At 41.5% G+C, this 23,539-nt stretch overlaps 2 protein-coding genes and 1 long non-coding RNA gene across 13 annotated transcripts in view; 2 read left to right on the top strand and 1 right to left on the bottom strand.

Moving 5' to 3' along the window:
- Nucleotides 1–13,967, top strand: part of PRIMPOL (primase and DNA directed polymerase) — a 52,778-nt gene extending 38,811 nt beyond the window's left edge. For 2 of the 7 annotated variants that reach the window (XM_047714844.1, XM_047714786.1), the window contains 8 exons: nt 865–1,027; nt 2,702–2,790; nt 4,765–4,854; nt 4,932–5,040; nt 9,256–9,338; nt 9,418–9,464; nt 12,402–12,635; nt 13,828–13,962. In XM_047714844.1, the coding sequence (XP_047570800.1) occupies nt 865–1,027; nt 2,702–2,790; nt 4,765–4,854; nt 4,932–5,040; nt 9,256–9,338; nt 9,418–9,464; nt 12,402–12,635; nt 13,828–13,872 (860 nt within the window). In that variant the 3' untranslated portion in view covers nt 13,873–13,962. Of the gene's footprint in view, nt 1–864; nt 1,028–2,701; nt 2,791–4,764; nt 4,855–4,931; nt 5,041–9,255; nt 9,339–9,417; nt 9,475–12,401; nt 12,745–13,827 lie in introns of those variants that run through there. The other 5 variants (XM_047714796.1, XM_047714805.1, XM_047714822.1 and 2 more) reach the window with 5 other exon arrangements.
- Nucleotides 13,968–17,084: 3,117 nt separating this feature from the next.
- Nucleotides 17,085–22,683, top strand: LOC125091325 (uncharacterized). 4 transcript variants are annotated; one of them, XR_007124649.1, is made up of 4 exons: nt 17,085–17,232; nt 19,755–19,876; nt 19,996–21,218; nt 21,591–22,683. It is a non-coding gene; the product is annotated as an uncharacterized LOC125091325 (long non-coding RNA). The 4 variants fall into 4 exon arrangements; XR_007124646.1 differs by lacking the exon at nt 17,085–17,232 and having other exon boundaries at nt 19,431–19,876; nt 19,996–20,948; nt 21,086–21,218; XR_007124647.1 differs by lacking the exon at nt 17,085–17,232 and having other exon boundaries at nt 19,431–19,876; nt 19,996–20,168; nt 20,343–21,218.
- The window catches only part of CENPU (centromere protein U), a 35,082-nt gene continuing 28,996 nt past the window's right edge, over nt 17,454–23,539 (bottom strand). For both annotated transcript variants that reach the window (XM_047714867.1, XM_047714857.1), the window contains exons 9-13: nt 22,618–22,696; nt 22,348–22,395; nt 21,258–21,319; nt 19,280–19,436; nt 17,454–17,671 (exon numbers count right to left, since the gene is read on the bottom strand). In XM_047714867.1, the coding sequence (XP_047570823.1) occupies nt 17,537–17,671; nt 19,280–19,436; nt 21,258–21,319; nt 22,348–22,395; nt 22,618–22,696 (481 nt within the window). In that variant the 3' untranslated portion in view covers nt 17,454–17,536. The remainder of the gene's footprint in view (nt 17,672–19,279; nt 19,437–21,257; nt 21,320–22,347; nt 22,396–22,617; nt 22,697–23,539) is intronic.

Consider the following 23,539-nt stretch of genomic DNA (forward strand, 5'->3'; position numbering starts at 1 on the left):
TGTAAAAACTCGGGCACCAGATGGGAATAGACACTTTCCTCCTGGAGCTTCTGGTGCTCTGGAACACAGCAGAGGGGGGCCAAAGCCAGCCTCGCTCCTCTGGCTGGAGTGAGGCTGAGGGGGCGGGCAAAGATGGCACCCACTAAGAAAAGGGAGGGGGGAAGGAAAAGGGGGAGAAAAAAGGAAAAGAAAAAAGATGGCAGCCACTGGCTTAGAGAGGCAGAGGGGATGATGGCGCCCACCACCTCCATCCCTGGAGAGTATCCCTCAGTCCAGCGCTTTAAAGTTTGGAAATGAGTCCCTTTCACATAAAGTCTGGGCACTTTCGGAAGGGCTGCTTGTGCACTAGGCCTTGGGGTGATTGAGTGTGCAGGCGAGCCCTTAAGAGCCCTTCGTCAGTTAGCCACAGCCCGGTCTTCAAAGCCAGATGTTTCTGGGGCTCATCTCTTAGGGGCAGGCCTTAAAAGTTGGGGTACCTAATGTGAGTTATGAGCCTTTGCTTTCAAGGAGAAGCTCCCGGTTTTGAATTCCCTGCCAGTTGTGGGTGTTGCCCTGGGGGTGGGGCTTATGGTGAGATTGTGTCTCGGCCTTTCCCACGTGTTTCCATGTGGTTTCCCTCTCATTGGGTGAAGGAGTCAATCTGCCGGGTTGTAGGTTTTTTTTCAGAGGAAATCGTTCCCAAATAACGCTGTAGCTTTTGTGTGTTCCCATGTGGAGGGGAGTTCAAGCTCTTCATATATCGCCACCTTGAACCAGAACCGGTTGTTTCTCTAATAATGCTATTCAAAATTAATATTTGCTGACTGTAAAAACAAATGATGGAAAACATGCATTCATAATTGTTTTATTCATTTTTAATAATAGGAGTTTATACAAGAAATAGAAACTTCCGGCTATATAAGTCATCAAAGATAGGGAAGCAGGTGGCTCTGGAGATTGCTGAAGACAACAGATTTTTTCCTGAACGGTCCAAGAATATTTCTGAAGAAAATCAGTATTTCCTGTCTTCTTTGGTCAGCAATGTCAGGTATATAGTACCAAAATCACACCGTTGTGCATTCATGAATGTTTATTAAACAGCGAATGACATTGTGTAGTACCAAAATGTGAATTGTGTAAATTCATTCTAACTTAAGAATTCTTAAATTCTAGATTAGCTTTCTTTTTATAAGAAAGAAAACAAAAACTATTCCAAATGAATTCCATTTGGAAATAGAGTTACTGTTAATATCTACTTTCCATGGATATACATTCATATGTAAAATTTACATATCTCCTTCATTCAAATAATATTTTCTTGAGATCATTATTTATGTGGTAATGTCAGTTGTTTTATCCACTTAATGTTATATCATGACTATCTGCCAAGTTAATGACTCGCAACAGTTAGTTATAACTAAAACTTTTATTGCCTATATAATTTTTCATTATACTGATGAACTCTAATTTATTGTCAGTTTTGTTGTCGAACACTGAAGGTGCCACCTTTTGGTCATTTTTAAAAAGTGTGAAAGACCTCTTTCAACAGAAACGTTTGCCTCCATTTCTATACCCGGGTTGGCAAATTTTGTTAGTCCAAACCACATTTAACGATCAAACTAAATTGCCTTCCTCAATTGATTTGCTCTACTTCTTTTTCCTTTGCTTTCTCTAGATATAGTTCTCAGGAGAAATCCCATAGAAATGGATGTTCATAAAATACTTAAAATACTTCGCTGGAGGGGAAGTTGTGTCCACATGTCCACTTGCCAGCAGTTACTCGGGAGGGTGGGAAGACGGGTGGTTTCTCTTCATATTATTTCTGGACTTTGAGTTCTTTCATAACATTTTTCAGACGAAACGTCAAAGTCTTAGTTTCCTTACCTTTAAAATGGACATGATGTGACCCCCTCTCTTAGGGAGTTGTGAAGATGGAGGGAGTTAAAACTGGACACAAAAGGACAGCCATGCCCGGCACATGGTAGCCTCTCAGTAAATGTTAGTTGTTAGCAATAGCAGTTCCACGATTCTGGAAGCACTGTAGAGATACTGGAAAAATTGTATGACAGCTGCTGCTCACTGCTGTTGGCCCAAGAGTGGCTTCTTACTTTGTCTTGTATGGGAAAAGCACCACGGCCTGTAAGATTGCCTAAAGTCATCTCCCTGTTACCAAACCCAATTTCCTTTGTAGTTTCAGCATTAATTCCACAGAAGTGGACTCTACTGAATAAAGGTTTCCTTAATTTTCTTTTGTGGTTCCAAGTAAATACTGGGTACATTTCTTCCTGAAATGAAAGCTAAATTCTTTAGGGTTATAAATGCATCTTTTGGTTAATTTTAATTATTTTTTCCTTTGCTCTCATCCCTCCTTCCTTCTCCCCTTCTCCTCCCCACATTATTCACACTTTTTCAAATCATTGTAACAAAAATTTTAAAGGCGCTATACTTTCAAAGAGTAGAATTATATACTTCATTCCATGGCTTCAGCAGTCCCAGAGTCCTCTGATTCACACTGTAGTTGAAAAAAGTATTTTAAATGATCACCAGACTTGTGTTGGGATTGGTGTTTTTGTAGGCAAGTGTGACTTCATTGTCCTAGAAGAATTAGCTGTTGAATAAAGGATTTTAACGTGGAACTATGTGAAATTCAATTTCCTTTCTGTAGCCATCTCTCTTTGATTCTGAGATCACCTTACTTTATTTCTTCCAATATTTTCTTCAGATTCTCAGATACTTTACGAATTCTGACCTGTGACACATCTCAGAATGAACAGAAACGAGTTGAATATTTTAACAGTACCAGCACTAAAGGTAATTTTAAGAAAACAAATTCCTATGAAAATTTAAGGATACAAAGTCTGTTTTGCCTTAAAAATCTTAACTCTTCAAGATTCTTATCTACTGATCCTTTAAAACAACTTAGTTTGTATTCAAATTGGAAAACATATAAAGAAAAGATACTTTTTTTTTTAAGATTTTATTTATTTATTTGACAGAGATCACAAGCAGGCAGAGAGGCAGGCAGGAGGGGTGGGGAAGCAGGTTCTCTGCTGAGCAGAGAGCCTGATTCGGGGCTCAATCCCAGGACCCTGAGATCATGACCTGAGCTGAAGGCAGAGGCTTAACCCACTGAGCCACCCAGGCACCCCAAGAAAAGATACTTTTTAAAGCGTATTCACTAATTTTCATTTTATGGTGATTTTGGGGGGGGGGGAAGCCCAGAAGAAAATAAAGTAGTTTTATTTGTAGAAAGAAACCCCTATTAAAAGAAAAACTAACAGTACTCTTCCCCTCTGTCCACATCACAGATGGACAGCCGCTGTTTGTTTCCACTGAACCCAGAGGAGCTTTCCCTGTATTCTCTCATTCTTTTAATGGCTGCAGAGTTTTTTCATGAAATGCACATGTTCTTCATTCTTATACTGAAAAATGGGCTTTTTCTATCAATACATTAACTCTCTAGTAAACATTTTTACACATATTTTGGGCCATCATTATTTACAAGAGCAAAAAACTGGAAACAATCTAAATGTACAAAATGGGGTTGGTGACACTACTATACATACTCTGTAGCCATTTAATTTAAATTTGTAAAGCCAATATAAAATGGAAAATTTCCGTTTATGATATTAAGAGAAAAAAGTAGACTCCAACATTATTTGAGAGGTGTGATCCCAAGTTCATTAAAAATGTGGGTAACATTTTCTTTGGTTTATTTTCTTCTGATTGTTTAACAGTCATTTCTAGACATTGCCTTGGACTTTATTTCTCTCATTTCTGCTTCAGTATATTTTCCATAGTTTCTCCAACTATGTATATTACCTCTGTAAGTGAAATATAGGTTTTATTTTAAGAAAAGTAGATACTTCTGTGTTTAAAAGTTAAATGACATTTTAAATAAGTTATCATAAATTATTCCAGTAGATTCTTAGATACAAAATATAACTGATCCTACAGCTGAGGATCATGGGAGAACACACCTATCGCTAACAAGTGGAGTTTGGTCCTGGCTTCAGTGTGGAGAGCTCGTACCATGAGGACCTGTGGGGCATCTCAGGAAGAGGGCATTAGAAAAGATTTATTACAGGATGCAGGCTTGAGTTAGGTGATTTTGAGAAGTGTCTAAGGAGGCATGGATTTGTTTCAAAGAGACGATTGGATGACTATCTTCATAAATTTTATCTAGAAGGAAGGCAGGTTACAGTGGGTGTAAAGCTGTAATTGGTTAAGAAGGAGCAATTACTTATATCAGGTAAGGTGGGGAGTGTTGGTCATTTTTGCGGTTTGGAAAATGTTCTTGTTTTGTCTGTGTTCAGACACAGTTATGGAGTGAGTGGTCTTGTTTTTTTCATGAATCATCTTGGCCACAGAGCGGCCTTATCTGATGTTGAACTTCTGTGAGATAATTCCTTATTAGCAGGAAAGCGCCGTTGCTGAGCTGTTGGGGACCAGCCTAGTGTGTTGCAACATCAAGGCTGAGCTGATAGCGGTAGGCTGGCTCTGGAGTACAAGGGGTTGCTTTTCTCTTTATCAAAATGAAGAAAGCAGTTGAAGTGATTACAGGTGCTTCTTAGGAATCGTAGTTAACATTGGACTTAACTTCGAGGTGTGACTTTTCCCTGCTTGCTTGTAGAGCAAGCAAGGACCCGTGACTGCCTGAAACCATGGAAACAAAAAAGTTGCAGGGGCTCCATAACCTACAATTGTCCTAAAGAACAACTTTCAACATTTAACTCTTCGACTCTTAGCCGCTCTAACTATAATTAATTTTTCTCTCTGTTGCAGCAGGAAACATTGAAGGTTTTCATTGTTCACCCTACCCTGAAATTGACCAGTTTGTTCTTTCTTTGGTGAATAAAAATGGCATTAAAGGAGGTAAAGATAATCTTATTCTTTATTCACTGTAATATGACAGAGTTTTAATACCTTTAGAAACATTATTTGTATTTTAGGAATTCGACACTGGAGCTACTTTTTCCCAGAGGAATTACTGGTTTATGATATTTGTAAATATCGCTGGTGCAGAAACATTGGGAGGGCCCACAAGAGCAATAATATCATGTAAGTAATGTTGTTTACTAACGAGTTCTGTGTATTTAACCAATATTATTTTAAATGTTTATAATTTGTACGGTTGAACATAAAAATGACTTTGGTTTCTACAATAAATTTAAGTTGTATCAAATATTGTATTTGGGTTCTGTTTTATAGTATTGAATTTGGCTATGTTAATTATCACCTTGCTTCTTAGCACATGTCATCTTTATTTGTACTTTATTTGGTAATATAATCCCTTAGGTAGTATAATCTTGAGAAGAGAAAGACAGGCCTGAGCAGGGCTAGGAAGAAATTAGAGGCAATAGACAGGTGAGCGAACAGGGATGAGGAAGTGTCTCTCTCTCGTCCTTGACATTTTATGGTGTGTAAGTTGAAGTTGAACAAATTTGGGTGAAAAGGAAATTACTCAGTGTTACGAGTTGGAGTTAACATTAACATGGTCAAGACAAAGAATGGTACTGGATGGCCCAGTTAGTTAAGCGTCTGCCTTCGGCTCAGGTCATGGGTCCTGGAATGGAGCTCCTTAAGTCAGGCTCTCTGCTCAGCGGGGAGTCTGCTGCTCTCTCTGTGCTCTCCGTGCCTCTCTCTCTCCCTCCCTCTCCTAAATAAATAAATAAAATCTTATGAAAAAGAAAAACAGAGAATCATATTGAAGGGAACCAATATTTATCGAATGCTTGCTGTATACACCAGGCCCTATGTTAGGAGTTTTCTTTAAAATCCCCCTGGCAAAAGGAGAGGAAGTGAAGGGTGAAGTAGAATTTTCAATAATTCAAGGATATGGTGAGAATAGGAATAAGACAGAAACCCAGTAGTTATCAGTAATGATATGGGAAATTTTGCTGTTTTGTATGTAATATCAAAGCTGAGACTTCTGCATATCAAGTGTATATAGCACGTGTGCTAGATGTGAGGAAAGATCGTGAAGCTTTTGCTAGAAAGCTGGAAACATTGTGGGAGGCATCTTTCAGTGCTACACATCTGTATGCAGATTAGCTTAGTTTAAAAAAAAAATCAAACACTATATGCTCAATACACAAAAGCTATCACTTAGAATAACACAAAGGAAAAGCTTCCCCACAGGCCCAGAACCAATGATAACCGTGGTTATGGTTTTGGTATATCTTTCTCATCTTTTACTCTATGTATTTTACCAGGAATTCATTATCATATGATGATCATCCTTTAACTTTTTGAGATTCTCAGGTTGCTACATATTTCTTTCTGGAAAATTACCTGCTTCTATTATGTATCCATAATCTCTTCTTTTTCTTAACTGTGAAATCCCCATACATATAAAAGCATGTATTCTCATGTGCGGGTACACCTCAAAGGCACGCTGAAATGATCACGTATGCTGTCTGCCACCCACCGTGAGAAGTGGAACTTGACCAAACTTCAGAAGCACTCTGTGGGACCAACCCGTTTCCTCCTTTGCTCTGACCATCTGAGATAATAATAACTCTTGTCCTGGGTTTTGTGTTCATCTTGCCCTTGCTTTCTTTAAATGTTTTTTTCTCCCATACATATTTATATTTCCAAGCAATAGATTGTTTTGTTTTCCGTGTTTCTGCGTCTTGTGTAGACTGCGTCCTCAGAATTGCTTTTTGGTCAACATTGAATTCGTGGGGTTCATCCATACTGCAACATGCGGCCCTTGCTTATTCTTTCTACTGTGGTGTGCTGTGCCATTATGTAAATATGAACGTGCGCGTCTGTTTCCCGCCTCTGGACATCTGGCTCGCTGGCCCGAGCGACGCCGCTGTAGGTGCTCGGGTACATCCTGCCTGTGGCCCGTGTGCCAGAGTTTCTCAAAGTCCATGCCTGAAGGCAGCATTGATGTGCGATAGAGTATGCCCAGATTTCACGTGACTACGTAAGTAATTTTCCCAAATGGCCAGCTAATTCTCCCGCCAGCAGTGTTTTCAGGTATTTTCTGCTGTTCCATAATCTCACCAACATATATTTTAAAAATCTCTGGCTGATCTGGTTGTATAAGAGGACACTGTGGTTTTCATCTGAATTTACCAGATCCCTAATGAATATGACACTGGATGATCAAACCACACTCACACGAAACAGCAGTCTGACCCGAGGTCGGGCTGACGAGTACGTTCTAAGATTCAAGGAATCCAGAGGCGGTCCCGTGCTATGAGCTATGGGTCATTACCATCACATCCCCATGACTTACTCATAATGGAAGGTTTGTAAGTAAGGTTTGCGTCCTTGAACTCATTCTTACATAAAAATACTTATTAGTGGGGTGTGTGTCCTTCTGAGCATTGCATAATCTCTCAAACCTTGGAATTAGCGGACGCTGCCACCCCAGTTCTCTCTTATTCCACATTGACGGTTATGGCCCTTGGTTTTTTGTTTTCTTAAAGCCCTATGAGGTTTTTTTCTTTTTCTTTTTTTTAAGATTTTATTTATTTGAGAGCAAGAGAGGGAGAGAAGAATCAGGGGGGAGGGACAGAGGGAGAAGCAGACTCTCCGCTAAGCAGGGAGCCTAATGCGGAGCTCGATCCCAGGACAATGGGATCATGACCCAAGGCAAAGGCAGATGCTTAACAGACTGAGTCACCCAGGCGCCCCGATTATGGTCCTTCTTATCACAGTCACCACCAAAAACCTCAGCTCAACAAAGACAGGCCATCACTGAAAGGAATGAAAGCTGTTACAATATGGAAGCTGGGAACGCTAAGCAAGTAGAATGTGGGGTGCCTGACAGATGTCCAGTATCACAGTGTTTCCCTAGAAAGATGCAAATAGTCTTCATGGCCTGGGGACAGTCTGGTGTACAGCCGGGGGACTGCAGCCCTGCAGTCTTTATGAGGATGGTCCAGGTTTTCTGAAACTTATTAGGTTTGCTCAGTTTGGTATCTTTTTGTCTAGTATTTTGTCTGTTTTACCAAAATTTCCAATGTTACTGGCAGAAATTGTTCTTAATGTTCTTAAATTTTTAATATTTTATGATTTATAGTTATATCTGCGCTTAATTTCTGATAACATTTGTGTCTAGCTAATTTAATTTTGATCCAGCTTGGCGAGAATTGTATTAGTTTTCACATTTTGGCCTTGTTGATTCTTTTAAAATCTTGCTTCTTATTACTTCCTGCTTTTTATTTTATTAGAGTTTTCTTTTTCATTTCCCAAGTTAGTTATTTATTGGCCTTTAGCCACTCTTTTTTGTGGTTTGATGCTTTTAGGATTCTAAATTTCTCTCCAAATCTCATTTTAGCTCTGTTTCCCATATTTTACTATGTATTTTCAATTCCATTCATTTTCTAATTTACATCATGATTTTTGAGTAATTGATTATTTAGAAATGTTTCAATTTCCAAGTTATGGGTTTCTATTAGCTATTTTTGTTACTTTTTAAAAAAGATTTTATTTATTTGAGAGAAAGAGAAGGCGGGTGCACGAGAGGGTGGGGAAGTGGCAGAGGAGAGGGACGAGCAAACTATGGGGAGAGGAGCCCGATGCGGGGCTTGATCCCAGGACGCTGAGATCATGATCCAGGCCAATACCAAGAGCCTGATACTTAGTTGATTGAGTCAGCCAGGTGCCCCACTGTTACTTATTTCTAAACAATTTGCTTTGTGGTCAGAGATGTGTTGTGTGAATACTTTTAAATTTAATGAGACGGACCTGGTACCCTAGCACACTCAGTTTTTATAATTGTTTTATATGTGATTGTAAAAAACTTCTAATGATCTGAGGCAGTGTTCCTATAAGCCTGTTATAGCAAACGTGTTAATTGCTTTTAATTTTATTAAAACATGCTTTTTAGGTCATTCACATTTTCTGCACCCTCACTGAATTTTTTGTGATTTTTTGTATCAGTTACTAAAAGAATGTTTTTAAAAATCTTGATTTATGGTACACGGTTTGTTTATCCTTGGAGTCCTGTCAGTTTTGCTCATTCATTTTGAAGCCATCATATTTGGCGGGAACAGGTCGGGGACTAGGTCTTCTTGGGAAGAACTTTTGCCGATGTGTGTTATTTTGCCCTAAAGTCCACTTGGGGTGTTATTTTTGACATCCAGAGTTTTCTTTGGGTTGGTGTATATTTATTTCCATCCTTTTACTTCTTACCTGGTCTCCATCTTGAAGTCTTAAGCACGTCTCTGGTAAGCAGCATGTAGATGAATTTTGTTTTCCATCCAGTCTGGGGATTAAGTAATAACTTTTCCCCCTTTTTTCCCCCACAATGTAAAGGATTTTGGTTGATCTGAAAAATGAAGTTTGGTATCAGAAATGTCATGACCCTGTATGTAAAGCAGAAAACTTCAGATCGGACTGTGAGTTACTAATTTTTACATATGTACCAAGTGAAAAGTGGAAAGCTACATAGAAGAGTGAAACTGTTTTCTTGTCCAGGTTTTCCATTACCTGCTGAAGTGAGTCTCCTTTATCTTCTCAAAGAGGTGAGCGCAGGTTTGAGTTTCTCTCTCATTCCTAATCTGTTCTCCGTACGACAGTATAACTGAGCTGTGCGCCATGTCCTCAGGACGTGTTGTCACATAGGAGTGTGCCCCAGTGACTGGGCCGGCGTCTGCACGCACCCACTCGTGCGTGCCCACGGGCTTCCTCTGCTGCGCTGGGTGTGCAGACCCACCTGTTGGACCGTGCCCAGCCAGGGACAGTCTCTCCCTCTTGGCTTTAGGAAGATCAAAATACTAATCTTTGTGTTTATTTCAACAACTCTGTCTGTAGGTAGAATTGCTAGAAGTAGAATTATGTCAGAGGGTGTGTGCATTTTAAATTTTGGTAGAAATTACCAGATGGCCAAATTGACTTTGTCCTTTTAAAAACTCATTTCCCCAAATCATTCACACTTATTGTGAGAAAAACTTAGAAGATACATGAAAAGCCAACAGGGATAAACTCCTCCTTGCCTAGAATTTGACCAGTCAGGGATAACTGATGTGCTTTGGCAGATATCTTCCAGAATTTCTGTTGATGTATGCTCACATATATATTTTCAAAATCACAGTATGCATCTTACTTTATAGATCTTTTTTCCTAATTTGTTTTCATGAGTACATATTACCAGTTGGTATCCATAAAAATGGTAGGACATAAGGCTTCACAAATTTTTTTTTATAGATTTTATTTATTTATTTGACAGAGATCACAAGTAGGCAGAAAGACAGGCAGATAGGGAGAAGAAGGCTCTCTGCTCAGCAGAAAGCCCTTGGGGCTTGACCCCAGGACCCTGAGATCATGACCTGAGCCAAAGGCAGAGGCTTAACCCACTGAGCCACCCAGGCGCCCCTAATGAGAACTTTTTATTAACTCTTTGATCATGTTATTTTCCAGATTGAACATTTTAGTGTTCCTTTTCCCCACATCTATCACCCTTTTCCTTTCTGGTGTTCTGGTTAGAATAAAAGTTACCTGCTACACGCAGATTAAGTGAGCTCAGTTGACATTCTGGGTAATGGTCTGCTGCCTGTTCAATTTGACTAAAAAATGTCTCCAGCACAAATTCATACAACTAACATAGACATGGTAGGAGCAGGACCAACATAGCTGATAGCCAGATTCCCTGGTAAACTGTTAGGTTAAAAAGTGTTCTTGAAATAACCAAGAGAAAATTAATTTGTAGAAATAAACTTTGCCTCTAAGAGGAGGAGGTGTATGTCATCCTTAATGTTTGGAGACTTAGTTTGAGACTTATTTATTTGGAGACGTTTGTGGTTTCAGTGGATTTTTAAAAATAACTTTTCTGCTTATCCAGTAATACCTCAAAAATACCAAGTTGAAAGTAGCTTTGGTACATCGTATTACCACTGCTTGGACAGAATTTTTTTATTATTATTTGAAATAGAAAATTAATAAAAGAACAGCTTAATGAATACCCATGTACCTATCACATCATTTTAGCAGTTTATATTCTGTCCTTTCTGCTTCCCCTGGCTTTTTTGCTTTTAGTATTTTAAAATGAATTGCCGATCAGTGTTAGTTACGTAGTTTTCTGTTGCATTCATCCTCTCAGTTTTTTAAACATTTCTCTTTTTTTTATTCCCCCTGTAGAAATGTTGCCCAACGACAGGGAGCTCTCCCTTCACCTAGATTTGCCATCGCTAACACTTGGCCACATTTGTGTTCTCCCTCTGCTGTTTGGGCGCACATTGTTATTTTGGAGAACTTTTTGTCTTAGTCCATTCAGGCTGCTATAACACAGTACTGCAGGCGGGATGGCTCGTAAACCAAGAAGGTGCTTTCTCACAGTTCTGGAGGCTGGAAGTCTGAGCTGAGGGTACTGGCCGATTTGGCGTCTGGTCGGCTCTCCGGGTCGTAGCCATTTCTTGCCAGGCCCTCCCTGTCACAAGGATGAAGGAGCGCTCTGGGGTCCCTTTTATAAGGTTACTAATCCCAGTCATGAGGGCCACATCCTCAAGACCTAATCACATCCCAAAGGCCTCCCTCCTAATACCATGACGTTGGGGGTTAGCATTTCAACTTGGGAATTTAGGGTAACACATTCGGTCCACACCAAATCTCTTGAGAGGAATTTGCAGCCATCAACCCTACATCTCTTCATGTTTAAGCTTGTAACTAGAGATATTTAGGTTAAGGATATTCTTTTTTTTTTTCTTAATATATTTATTTATTTGACAGCAGGAGGGATTACAATTAGGAAGAGAGGCAGACAGAGAGAGGGGGAAAGCAGGCTCCTCGCTGGGCAGGTAGCCCGATATGGGGCTCGATCCCAGGACCCTGAGATCATGACCTGAGCTGAAGGCAGAGGCTTAACCCACTGAGCCACCCAGGTGCCCCGGTTAAGGATATTCTTAAATGAGTATGGTAAAATTCCTAAATTCAGGAAATTTAATGTTGATACACTACTGTTATCTAATACACACATCCATACTCCTGTCTTGACACTTGTCTCAACTGTTATTAACAGTTTTTTAAATTCATGTTAATTCTTTAAATACTTTATAAATAGGAAAATCAGTCTTTTAAGATAGCAGATTTTCCAGTTCACCTTCAGCTGGACTGTCTGCTTTTAAAAAAAATTCAGTCTACCATCTCTCTAGCCCCATCTGTGTATATTGAAAAGAATGTACCAGAGGAACCAGGCCAGGGGGTGGGGGGAGCAGTTCCAAATTTAGAGTTGAGTGTCTCAGCTACAGTGGCAGCTACATTTGAATTCACTCATTCCCATGGTGACTGTATTGGAGACACTGTCATCCAGCATATTTATTTTAGTGTCTGTTCAGGAACTGGTCTTCCACCTAATACCTTAGCTTAACCTAGACTGACTGTAGAGTGAGAGCATCGCATAGTCTCCATGACTGACCTGTATCCTCTCCCTTTCCCACTCTCCACTACCTTCCCCTTTTGAACTAAAGGAAGAAGAGTTCACAGCAGCTGAAACAATGAACAGGGACACCAGAAGTGCTCAGAAGCCACCATCGGGCCTGTTGTCAGAAGGTGCCATTTCTGACGCCGACTGGGACGATGGCCTTGACGAGACTGACTTTGTGGAAGCTACTGAAGATGCTGAACTCGCCGAAGCCGCAGAGAGCGGGCTCCTTGGTTACTGCGGTGGAGAGGGGGACATTCCCGATGAACTCATCGTGCAGGTATTACCAGAGTAGCTCATTAACCATGGGCTCTTAGGTAACCGGCTGTGATTGGGCCTGACGACGATTTAGTGACCTAAGCCTTATTAAACCTGTTAATGAAAACCAAGTTTTTTTTTTTTTTTTTTTTTTTTTTTTTTTTTTTTTTTTTTTAAAAGATTTTATTTATTTATTTGACAGAGATCACAAGTAGACGGAGAGGAAGGCAGAGAGAGAGAGAGAGAGAGGGAAGCAGGCTTCTTGCTGAGCAGAGAGCCCAATGTGGGACTCGATCCCAGGACCCTGAGATCATGACCTGAGCCGAAGGCAGCGGCTTAACCCACTGAGCCACCCAGGCGCCCCTGAAAACCAAGTTTTATCACTTTGCTTCTCAATTCCTGTTTTTTACTGAAGTAAGCCAGTTTTCTTCAAAATTAGAAATCTTACTAATTGACCAGAGTTGGTCTATGTTCATATCTGCTTCATTTTGCAGGTCTGTTGATGGGTTAAAACTCTTAACTCTTATTAAAAAAAAATTTTTTTTTTTTTTTAAAGATTTTATTTATCCATTTGACAGAGATCACAAGCAGGCAGAGAGGCAGGCAGAGAGAGAGGAGGAAGCAGGTTCTCTGCTGAGCAGAAAGGCCAATGCGGGGCTCGATCCCAGGACCCTGAGATCATGACCCGAGCCGAAGGCAGCGGCTTAACCCGCTGAGCCACCCAGGCGCCCCCTTATTTAAAAATTTTTAACTGAAGTGTAATTGACATACAGTATCCTATTCAGGTGTATATCCTGATTCGGCATCTTTATACATTACAAAATGATTCCCGTAACTCTAGTTACCATCTGTCCTCACACGAAGTTATTACATATTACTGACTGCATATTCCCTATACTGTATATTACATCCTCATAACTTAATTTATAACTGGAACTTTGTACCTCTTACTCATCTTTACCTATTTTGCCCCCCTGAACCGCTCCTCCCTCTGTAACCAATAATTTCTTATATTTTGGAGTCTCTCTTTGGTTTTCTAGATTCCACATATAAGTATAATCATATGGAATTTGTCTTTGACTTATTTCACTCAGCATAATACACTCTAGTTCCATCCATGTGGTTACAAATGCCAGGTTTTTATTCTTTTTTACAGCTGAGAAATATTCCTGTGTGTTTGTATAATACTCCTCATTTTCTTTATTCATTATCAGAGGACACTTAGGTTGCTTCCATATCTTGGCTGCTTCAAGGAATAATAATGCTTCAATAAACATAGGTATGATACATTCCTTTGAATTACTGTGTTCATTTTCTTCAGATAAATACCCAGAGGAAGTGAAGTTACTGGATCATACGGTGTTTATAAGTTTTTGAGGAACCACTATACTGTTTTCCATGATGGCTGCAGGAACTTACAGTGCAATCTAATAGCAATTTGATGGGTGTGAGGTGTGACACTTTTGTTTTTTTTTTTAAGATTTATTTGAGAGAGAAAAGAGGGAGAGCATGCACATGAGTGGGGCAGAGGGCCAGAGGGAGAGGGAGAAACAGACTCCCTGCTGAGCAGGGCTCGATCCCAGGACTCTGGGATCATGACCTGAGCTGAAGGCAGACACATAACCCACTGAGCCACCCAGGTGCCCCTTCATTATGGTTTTGATTGGCGTTTCTCTGGTGACTAGTGGTCCTGAGCCATCTTTTCATACATCTTTTGTCTGTGTTTATCTACTTTGGAAAAATGTCTATTCAAATTTTCTCTGCCCACTTAAAAAAAAATTTTATATTGTATAAGTTTTTATATATTGTTGATATTAACCTCTTATTGAATGTATGATTTACAGATATCTTTTCCCTTTCCATAGGTTGCCTTTTCATTTCGTTGTTTACTGTGCTGAAGCATTTTAAGTTTGATATAATCCCATTTGTTTACTTCAGCTTTTATTGCCCTTGCTAAAGAGATTGGTCCTCTAAAAAAAAAAAAAAGCATATATATGGGCAGGGGTAAGGGCTGAGGGAGAGAGAATTTTTTTTTTTTTAAGATTTTATTTATTTATTTGACAGAGAGAGATCACAAGTAGACAGAGAGGCAGGCAGAGAGAGAGAGAGAGAGAGAGGGAAGCAGGCTCCCTGCCGAGCAGAGAGCCCGATGCAGGACTCGATCCCAGGACCCTGAGATCATGACCTGAGCCGAAGGCAGCGGCTTAACCCACTGAGCCACCCAGGCACCCCGAGGGAGAGAGAATCTTAAGCAGACTCCATGCCCAGCATGGAGCTCAACATGGGGCTTACGCTCACGGCACTGTGATTTTGTGATGTCTTTGGCTGGTATTGGTTATCAGTTATGCTGGCCTTGTAAAATGAATTTGAAAGCATTCTTTCCTCTTCAGTATTTTGGAATAATTTGAGAATAGATACTACCTCTTCTTTAAATGTTTGGTACAATTTACCTGTCAAACCACCTGCTCTTGGACTTTTGTTTTTTAGTTGTTAAATGACTGATTCCATTTCATTACTCATAATTAGTCTATTCAGATTTTCTATTAGTGATTCAGTCTTAGGCTGTATATTTGTATTTATCTATTATCCATATCTATGTATAATGTATCCATTTCTTCTAGGTTGACCATTTTGATAATGTATAACTGTTCACAGTAATCTCATGGTGGTTTGAATTTCTGTGGTGTCAGCCATTTCTGACTTTATTGGTGCCCTTCTCTCTTAATGAATCTGGCTAGAGATTTACCAATTTTATCTTTTCAAAGAACCAGCTTTTAGTTTCAGGATATATATATTTTTTTTTTCTCCACTTAATTCCTTCCTTCCACTAACTTTGGGCTTTGTTCGATCTTCTTTTCCTAGCTCCTTTAGAAAAGATTTTTTTATTTGGGACTTTTCTTGCTTCTTGAGGTAAGCCTATGTCACTATGAACTTCCCTCTGAGAACGGTCGTTGCGGTGTCCCCTAGAGTCTGGAAAGTTGTTTCCATTTTCTCAGTATTTTTCAGTTTCATCTTTGGTTTCTTCATTGACCCATTGGTTGTTCAATAGCGTGCTGCTGCTTTTCCACGTTTGTATTTTTTCCAGTTTGCCTGAATTTGAGACATGTGCTCTTTCTTGGAGAATACTCCATGTGCCCTTGAAATGAATGTATATTCTATAGTTTGGGGATGGAATCGTCTGTATATGTTAAGTCCCTCTGGTTTAATGTGTTAAGGTCAAGTTTCCCTTATTGATTTTCTGTCTGGATGACACTGATTTAGTGGGGATATTAAAGTCCCATATTGGGGCGCCTGGGTGGCTCAGTGGGTTAAGCCGCTGCCTTTGGCTCAGGTCATGATCCCAGGTCCTGGGTTCGAGCCCCACATCGGGCTTTCTGCTCAGCAGGGAGCCTGCTTCCTCCTCTCTCTCTGCCTGCCTCTCTGCTTACTTGTGATTTCTCTCTGTCAAATAAATAAAATCTTTAAAGTCCCATATTATTATTGTATTGTTAATTTCTCCCCTTATGTCTGTTAGTATCTGCTTTGTGTGTAGGTGTTCCTGTGTTGGGTACATAGATTCTTACTAATGTTCTATCTTGTTGTATTGACCCCTGACCATAATGTAATGCTCTTCTCTGTCCTTTGTTAGTCTTTGTTTTAAAGTCTAAGCATGGCTACTCCAGCTTTTTTTTCCATCCCATTTGCATGGAGTATCTTTCCCCTTTCTTCACGGTGTCTAGTCTGAAGTCTGTCTATGTTGTAGGCAGCAATATAGATGCGTCAGTTTTTTAAATCCATTTAGCTACTCTTGTCATATGATTGGAGCATATCAAAATGCCATTTTGTTAACCATTTCCTGGTTGCTTTTGTTGTTCTCTGTACCTTTCTTCTCTTGGTCTCTTCCCTTGTGGTTTGATGGGTTTTCTTTAGTGTTTGGGTTCCTTTACTTTGTCTATTTTAGGGTTTTGGTTATCACGAGGTTCGTATGTACTGACCTATGTAACAGTCTATTTTAAAATGATAGTCCCTTCTAGTCCTTGGTGGGCTAGCCTGGGCCCCGGCAGTCCCAGAGTCCTCTCTGCTGGAGATGGGGTGCCGGGGCCTGACGGCTGCAGTGAGCCCAGGCCAGAGGGTCCTGGTGTGCTCGGCACCAACACCGCTCTGTGGCATGGCTGGAGCTGGGGTGCACACGGGTTGGGGAGTGGTCAGTGCTGGGGGGACAGCTGGGCCTCTCTCGCCCTGCAGCTGCCATGGCCTAGAGGCCCAGGACTCAAGGGGCCAGGCCTAGAGGAGTGGTTAGGGGACCCAGACCCTGCTCCAGCCAGGCTCTCAGGCGGAGGGGTAAATGAACAACAGCTCCTTAGCCTCTTGAGCCCCAGAGGGTTCCAGCAGTTCCCTACAGCATGGTGGATGTTCTAAGGTTAGTGCACGGGTTTCCTTCACTTACAAGTCTCTCTGTCCTTCAAACTGATGTTTTGTTTCGGGGGCGGGGGGGCTGGCGTTCCCACTGTCACCCCGTGTCCGCCTCTTACCTTTCTCTCTCCACGGGGCCGGGTCGGGCTCCTGGCGTCAGTGAGCAGAGGTTCGTCAGGCCTCAGTGTTGTTCAGGAGGAACTGCTCCGTGGGTGTCTGGACATGCGGTGAGTTCGGGGTCCTTCCATCCAGTCTTGGAACTCCTCCCTCTGCCACTTCCGGTTAGAGCTCTTCTAGGTCAGAGTCTGATTGGCTGGTGTCTGGAATCTGGCCTCTAAAACCACTTATACACTCAAACTTGCCACTTCACATGGTCATTCAAACCAAATGACTATGACCAAAGTAATCCTAAATTTTGGTGACAAGTCAGCCTGAACAAGTAGACAAATTTCACTTCTCAAAGAATTTTTATTTACAAAAGTATAGTATCAGAAGGGAACAGGCAAGCGCAGGGGACTAGTCTTTACAGAGTCACATTTCAGTAGATTGGTCACCTTTCTGGTCAAGGAGCTTCTCTAATTGATGGTTGATATTTTGTAGGTGGTTTTCAGCTCCCAGAAGGGTTCTCGCTTTGACTAACAGAGCTGGAAGGCTGGATGAATCATACTGTTGAAGGAAAATTGTATTTTGATTAACATGCCTAAAAAATTTCTTTAACCCTGTTATACAGCTCAATGCTAAATGGAACTTTTCATAAACTTTCATTTTTTAAATTAGGATCATTTTTAAAAATTGGTTTAATCCTTTTCCTTAGGGCACAATTAAAAAGGTGACAAGGAAACTGCTCTAGAAAGCTTAGGCTGATCTCCTCCCAGACGACCAGTTGGTTCCAAGAACTGTGGCATTTAAATTATTTAAAACAAAATCATTCCTCATACAGATCGAGACTTGGTTTGGGCAAGTCTGCCGACCTCATGCCTATTTTAAACCCAGAAAACTGTAAGGCAGAATTAACTTTTACTGGAAGAACTAATGGAAGGCGAAAACCAGGCCCATCTAAGTTCACAAGGAAAAATGTATGGGGAGGACTAAAGACAAAATTAGAATACAAACTCAACATAAAATAGAAATCAAAACCGAATTCATGATTTTGAAATAACAAAGCTAAGCTTCATGTCATAAACTAGATCCAGGGATGACGGGCTATCTTCCCCCTACAGAATTTGCTCATACTTAGGATAACTGTTTAATTTCAAGGTGTTTTCTTTAGTAATGAAAAGAACAGCTTTGCGTGGAAAAGGTGTGCAACTGTGACTTCCCATCCACATAATTAATTCTTTCTAGACTATACCCTACCCTAGTACTATGAACTTCAAAGATATTTGAGAGCCTACTGTATTCAAGCTGCCATGGGACATGCGCTCTCAGGGAGGCGTGAGGGGTAAGACTAACATTTGGGGTTAGAGTTCTGGTTTAGGAAAGAAGACAGATTCCCAAATGCCTACTTTCCACAAAGGAAGAGAGACACTACAAGAGAGCACAGAAGGCCTGCGGGCATGCGAAGGACACGTTAGAAAGACTAGTGTATTCTGAGCAAAGTCAAGTCCTCAAGTCTCTGTTTCCACCAAAGTTATGTTCAAATTTAAGCAGCGCTATGATTATCTCCAAGTGAGTAACCAAATCCCCAACTCAAGCAAACTGTAGACTAGTGGGTACTGTCACAGAAAACATTAAAAGCATTCTACTTTCAGATCTAATATACAAACTGAAGGCTTTTAAATCAGTGTAAAAACTTAAAATTGAACTTAGAAGTGAAGAATACAAGTATGATCATAAGATATATATTTACATTTTATATAAAATTATATTTGGATTTTTTTCCCTGTAATTTAAATTTCTATTGATCTGAGCTGGTTCTTGTAACAGCAGCAACATCTGCAGCAAAAATCCAGAAGCAACAAGTTTTATAAAAATAACATACGCCTTTCCCTACTCTAGGTCCCTTTCATGTTTCCTGACTTCTAAAATTAGACCTACCATGCATGGGGGATGATGGCTTATATTCAGCCATTTTTCTTTAATAAAATCAGCATTTCTAGATTGTTCTCTATTCCTCTAGCCTGAAGTAGCCAAAGAGGTGATGATCACAGTGATGCTGTTTGGGTGACTGTAATGCACCCCCATTTCCCTCTCCCCCAAGCTCCTGTAGCAGTACTCCACTGTGCAGGTGCCCTGATCTTCTGAATCACAGTGAAAAATAAAAATTGAAGTTACCGTTTCTTTTACATGAGGTTCTTTTTCTCGAATATCTGAGTAATCTTGATGAAGCTGTCTTAGGTTAGATAAGAAACACGCTGCATTCCTTAGGGAAGATTTTCTCTCCTTAAGTTCGTCATATTTGACTTGTAGTTGTTTCAGCTGTGGTTCTAACCTGCAACGACGACGAAACCGTTTCCCCCAAATGAATGCCTACGGTCAAGTGGAATAGCCAAGGGGGTAGGAGGCTGAGTGCCAGGTCACTGAGGCAAGACTACGCAGGGGAGGGGGACTAGGTCTTTAAAGAACCTTCAGTTCTGAAATTATGTGTGACAGGGTCTAGGTTTCAATTTAAAATATAGACAAAACCCTGAAATACGATACACAGTGAGTAATTGGAAATGAAAACCACAGAAGAAGATGCCTTGTACATCCCACAACCCATCCGGTCACTTTGAGGGAGCTGTGGTTTACTCCTCCTGGCCTCAGCTAGGGGCTCGCGTGCTACAAGGCAACAGCAAAAGCGCAGACCAAAGGCCTTCCCTCTGCCCATCTGCCAGGGTCCAGTACAACCCGTGGAAAAATTATCCGAGTGCCTGGATGAAAAATGCAAGGGTAAACTACTTTTAACTTTCTTTCTGTGTCTTAGTTTCTTACCTGTAAAATAAAAAGGGATGGCTTGAATTTAATGACAAAAAAAGGTATAGGCTACCAATTTTTTATTCTCTTAAAAGACAAAAAGCAGCTGTCCTCTAATACAATCTTTAGAAGAGTCCTTTTAACAGTTGTGCCTGTTGAACAAATGCAGCATTATGGAAAGACAAGGGCTGTGGTCACGGGCACAGGGCTGGCATTCAGTCTGCGACATGAGATCCTGGCCCCCACACTTCCTCGGATGGGACTGTGGGTAGGTACCTCTCCCCCAAGCCAGAGCCTTCGCACCTGTCAAGTCAGAACAACCAGACACTGCGTTTTTCTTTCTAGGCCTTTTCAAGATATACTTTTCAATGTCTAGAATTATATCTAAAAAAGGAACCAAGAGGCTGGTCTTTAACTAAAATGTCTTTTTCTTATTAAACAGACATCATAACTCATCTCCCAGGATTATGGGGATAACAAGCAAATATCTGAAGCCTTCAGGCCAGTGCCCAGCACACCCAGGAAGCTTGTTCAAATGTGGTTTTCTTTAGGCCTGAGCCCCTGGAAACTTTTCCCCAGTCCGGCACCAGGCCCAGGTGGGACGGGGAGCCAATGCGCTGGACCCTCTCCCAAACCTCTCTGGCATTCCTGTCTCAGACTAGGCACTGGAATTACAGATGTTCTTTTCTGATCATGCCACTCTCTCACCCTGTTTTGCAACACTCTTCGGAGCAGAGTGGACCTGACTGCTGCTCCTTCTGCTGCTCTAGGACCCCTTCAGCCAGTCGTCCTGGCCGCACGGAAGGCCTCCTGAGCCCTGCGTCCTAGGGTCCTAGACCCCGCACATGGGGGCCTGTTCACATACGATCACATTAATGAGAACCGGTAACACACGGCACCAGTTGAATGGCGGTCACTGCGAAGCACTCTGTGTGTTTAGTCATTTAACCCTCCCGGCGCCCTGGGAGGGGTGGGTATCGTGCTCCTTTCCTGAAGAGGAACTGAGGCCCTGGGAAGGTCAGCAGCCTAACCCAAGGGGGCACAGCTGGTAAGTAGCTGAGCCTGGGTTTGAACCGGGTATCCAGTCTCAGAGTCTGCACACTAAATCTCTACTTGGGCTGCCTTGTGGGCCGGGGTCAGATCTGACCGCGGAGAGATCCGTGCCGAACTCTCTTTTGCCAAAAGCTCCAGCTCCGCAGCACGACCACCTTCACTGAGCTTCCAGACACCAAGAACACCTGGGATCGCAGGACAATACAGACCTAAGTGGTGCCCCCCCCCCCGCCACCCCCACTGTACTGTAATCACATCCCTTCAGGTAAGTTCTTCAAGGAGCTTAGATAAGACATTATCTTACCGAAGCAGTTCGTCCTGGAGTTCAAGCAAACGCTGCCTTTTCTTTTCAATATCTGAAATAATCTAAAGCAAAACAATAATTTGTTAAAATAACTCCCTAAATGTTCCAGCACTGCTAGCGACCCCGTACCAGGTGTTGGAGATGGAGTGGGAAAGAGACCGCAGGGCATTTACTCCAGGACAACGCTAAAGGGGAAGCAGGGCCAGACCTTTCAGACCCCACGAGCCATCCAGTAAGGAGTTGGGATTTTATGTAGATACACCAGGAAAATGCTGATGCAGGAGACTGCCCTAATCCAATCTGTGTTTTAAAGAGATTATTTATATATTACAGATTATTATTTCAGCCGTCCCTTTTAGGGACTGTTCCACGGCTGGACACTCGGACTGTTCCCTTGCAAGCAATGCAGAGCTGAGCAGCAGGACAATGAAACTGAAGGAGAAAAACCCAGCAAAGGTCTAAATCGTGGAAACAAAAATATATGCGTTTCAACTCCATTTCTATTATAAATGTGAAGGGGGAGCCACTCTTCCAATCCTGGATTCATGTAAGCGCGGAGCTCAGAGGTCATCTGGTCCACACATACACCGATGGGCAAGTAAGGCCCGGGGTCCCCTGCCTTGTTTCTCCTCACATATCCTCGTGGTACAGAGTTTCTAAGAAGGTGGGACAACACTGAAGTAGAAGAACCAGGACAAGAAATGAGATCGCTGAACCCTTAACACAGTATTCTTCCCAGGCTGTCCCTTGACTTGAGACTGGAACAGTTCTTTATGCTAAAAGGTTTTATTCTTTGACAGCCACAAAAGCAATAAATATATATTACTTAATAATCAGTTACAGTTAATACTGTGGAAGTCGTTATTTGGGCCTTGATAGCTGCCTTAGGCTGGTTGGGATCCCCATCCCTTTGCATGCATTAATAATACACAACCACAAGACCAACCAGATAAAAGCCTGACTTAAAAAAAAAAAAAAAAACTTCAACCAAGCAAAGGTCCTGAAAGCCAGAGTCAAGGGCGTTACTTAGCTCTGCATGGCTCAGTGGCCCACGTGACTATCTGCATCTAATCATACACACGTGACTTACCTTCGTGTTCTTCCTTTTCAGAGTTTTTGACATCTGGACTTCTTTAAGCTGCACAAAAGAAAAAAATATCTGTGTGCATTTTCCAAAATTAAAATGTTTATTAACTTACGATCTATTGCATTTAGTTTAAAAACAACCTGTGAAACAGGAACAGTTCTAATGAGCTCTTTACCATGTCACCAGCACATGAGATCTTTTCTAGGATAACCGTCCGCTGCCGCAGGAGGAGCGTACAAATGGAGACTGACAAATTTATGTCGACAAACTTACCGTTTTGATGAGTTCTTCTTTCATATTAGAATGAAATTTTTTGATGGCTTCCTTAAAAATTTTAGATTCTACTTTTTGTCTATAGCAGGGAAAAAAAAAGATCAGACTAGGTATTATATAAAGGACTTTGAAAGGTGTGTTTCATTTTCTTAGCACATCAACAAACCACAATTAGACATACACCATTTTGAAGATCTAAAACGGGATGGCTAGAGATATTTCTCAGGCTCAAAAAAAAAAACTAACGGTGTGCCTGGGTGGCTAAGTCGGTTAAGTGTCTGCCTTAGGCTCAGGTCATGATCCTGAGGTCTTTGGATCGAGCCCAGTGGTGGGTTCCCTGCTCAGCATAGAGTATACCACTCCCTCTCCCTCTGCCCCTTCTACACCCCCACCTTCCCAGCTCATGCCTGTCTCTCTCAAATAAATAAAATCTTAAAAAAAAAAAAAAAAAACCAAAACACTACAAACAGCCTCAACAAAAGAGAAGGAACAGGAAATATTTTTCCCTAAGCCTTCGAGTATGTGGTTAGCTTCACTCCCTGATAACTGGCTATGTCCACAGGTGAAGGCAAGTGACGTAGAAAGGTGTACAGCCAGTCCCCGTCCTTTCCTGGCACTGGATCTAATGAGTGGCAGACTTCAGTCCCTCCCTGCCTGCCAACAACTAGAGGAATAATTGTGTGACACATCTGGACTGCCCAAAAAGTAAGTAGGGCGAAGCCAGTGGGACTGACACAGCTGAACGTCCAGTTCTTCAAAACCATGCAGAGCTAACCCTAACAAACTGGTTCTGGTCCCCGTCGTCAGAGGAGGGCCCAAGGCTCCCGGTCTGGCCTGCTCACGGCTGCATGACAGATCCCCACGGTGCAGCAGTGGCAGCCATCTTCCAGGACAGCCGCGAACCCCCTACTCTGCCTCAGCC

Source organism: Lutra lutra, chromosome 2, assembly GCF_902655055.1.
Source record: "Lutra lutra chromosome 2, mLutLut1.2, whole genome shotgun sequence".
Classification (NCBI taxonomy): Eukaryota; Metazoa; Chordata; class Mammalia; order Carnivora; family Mustelidae; genus Lutra; species Lutra lutra.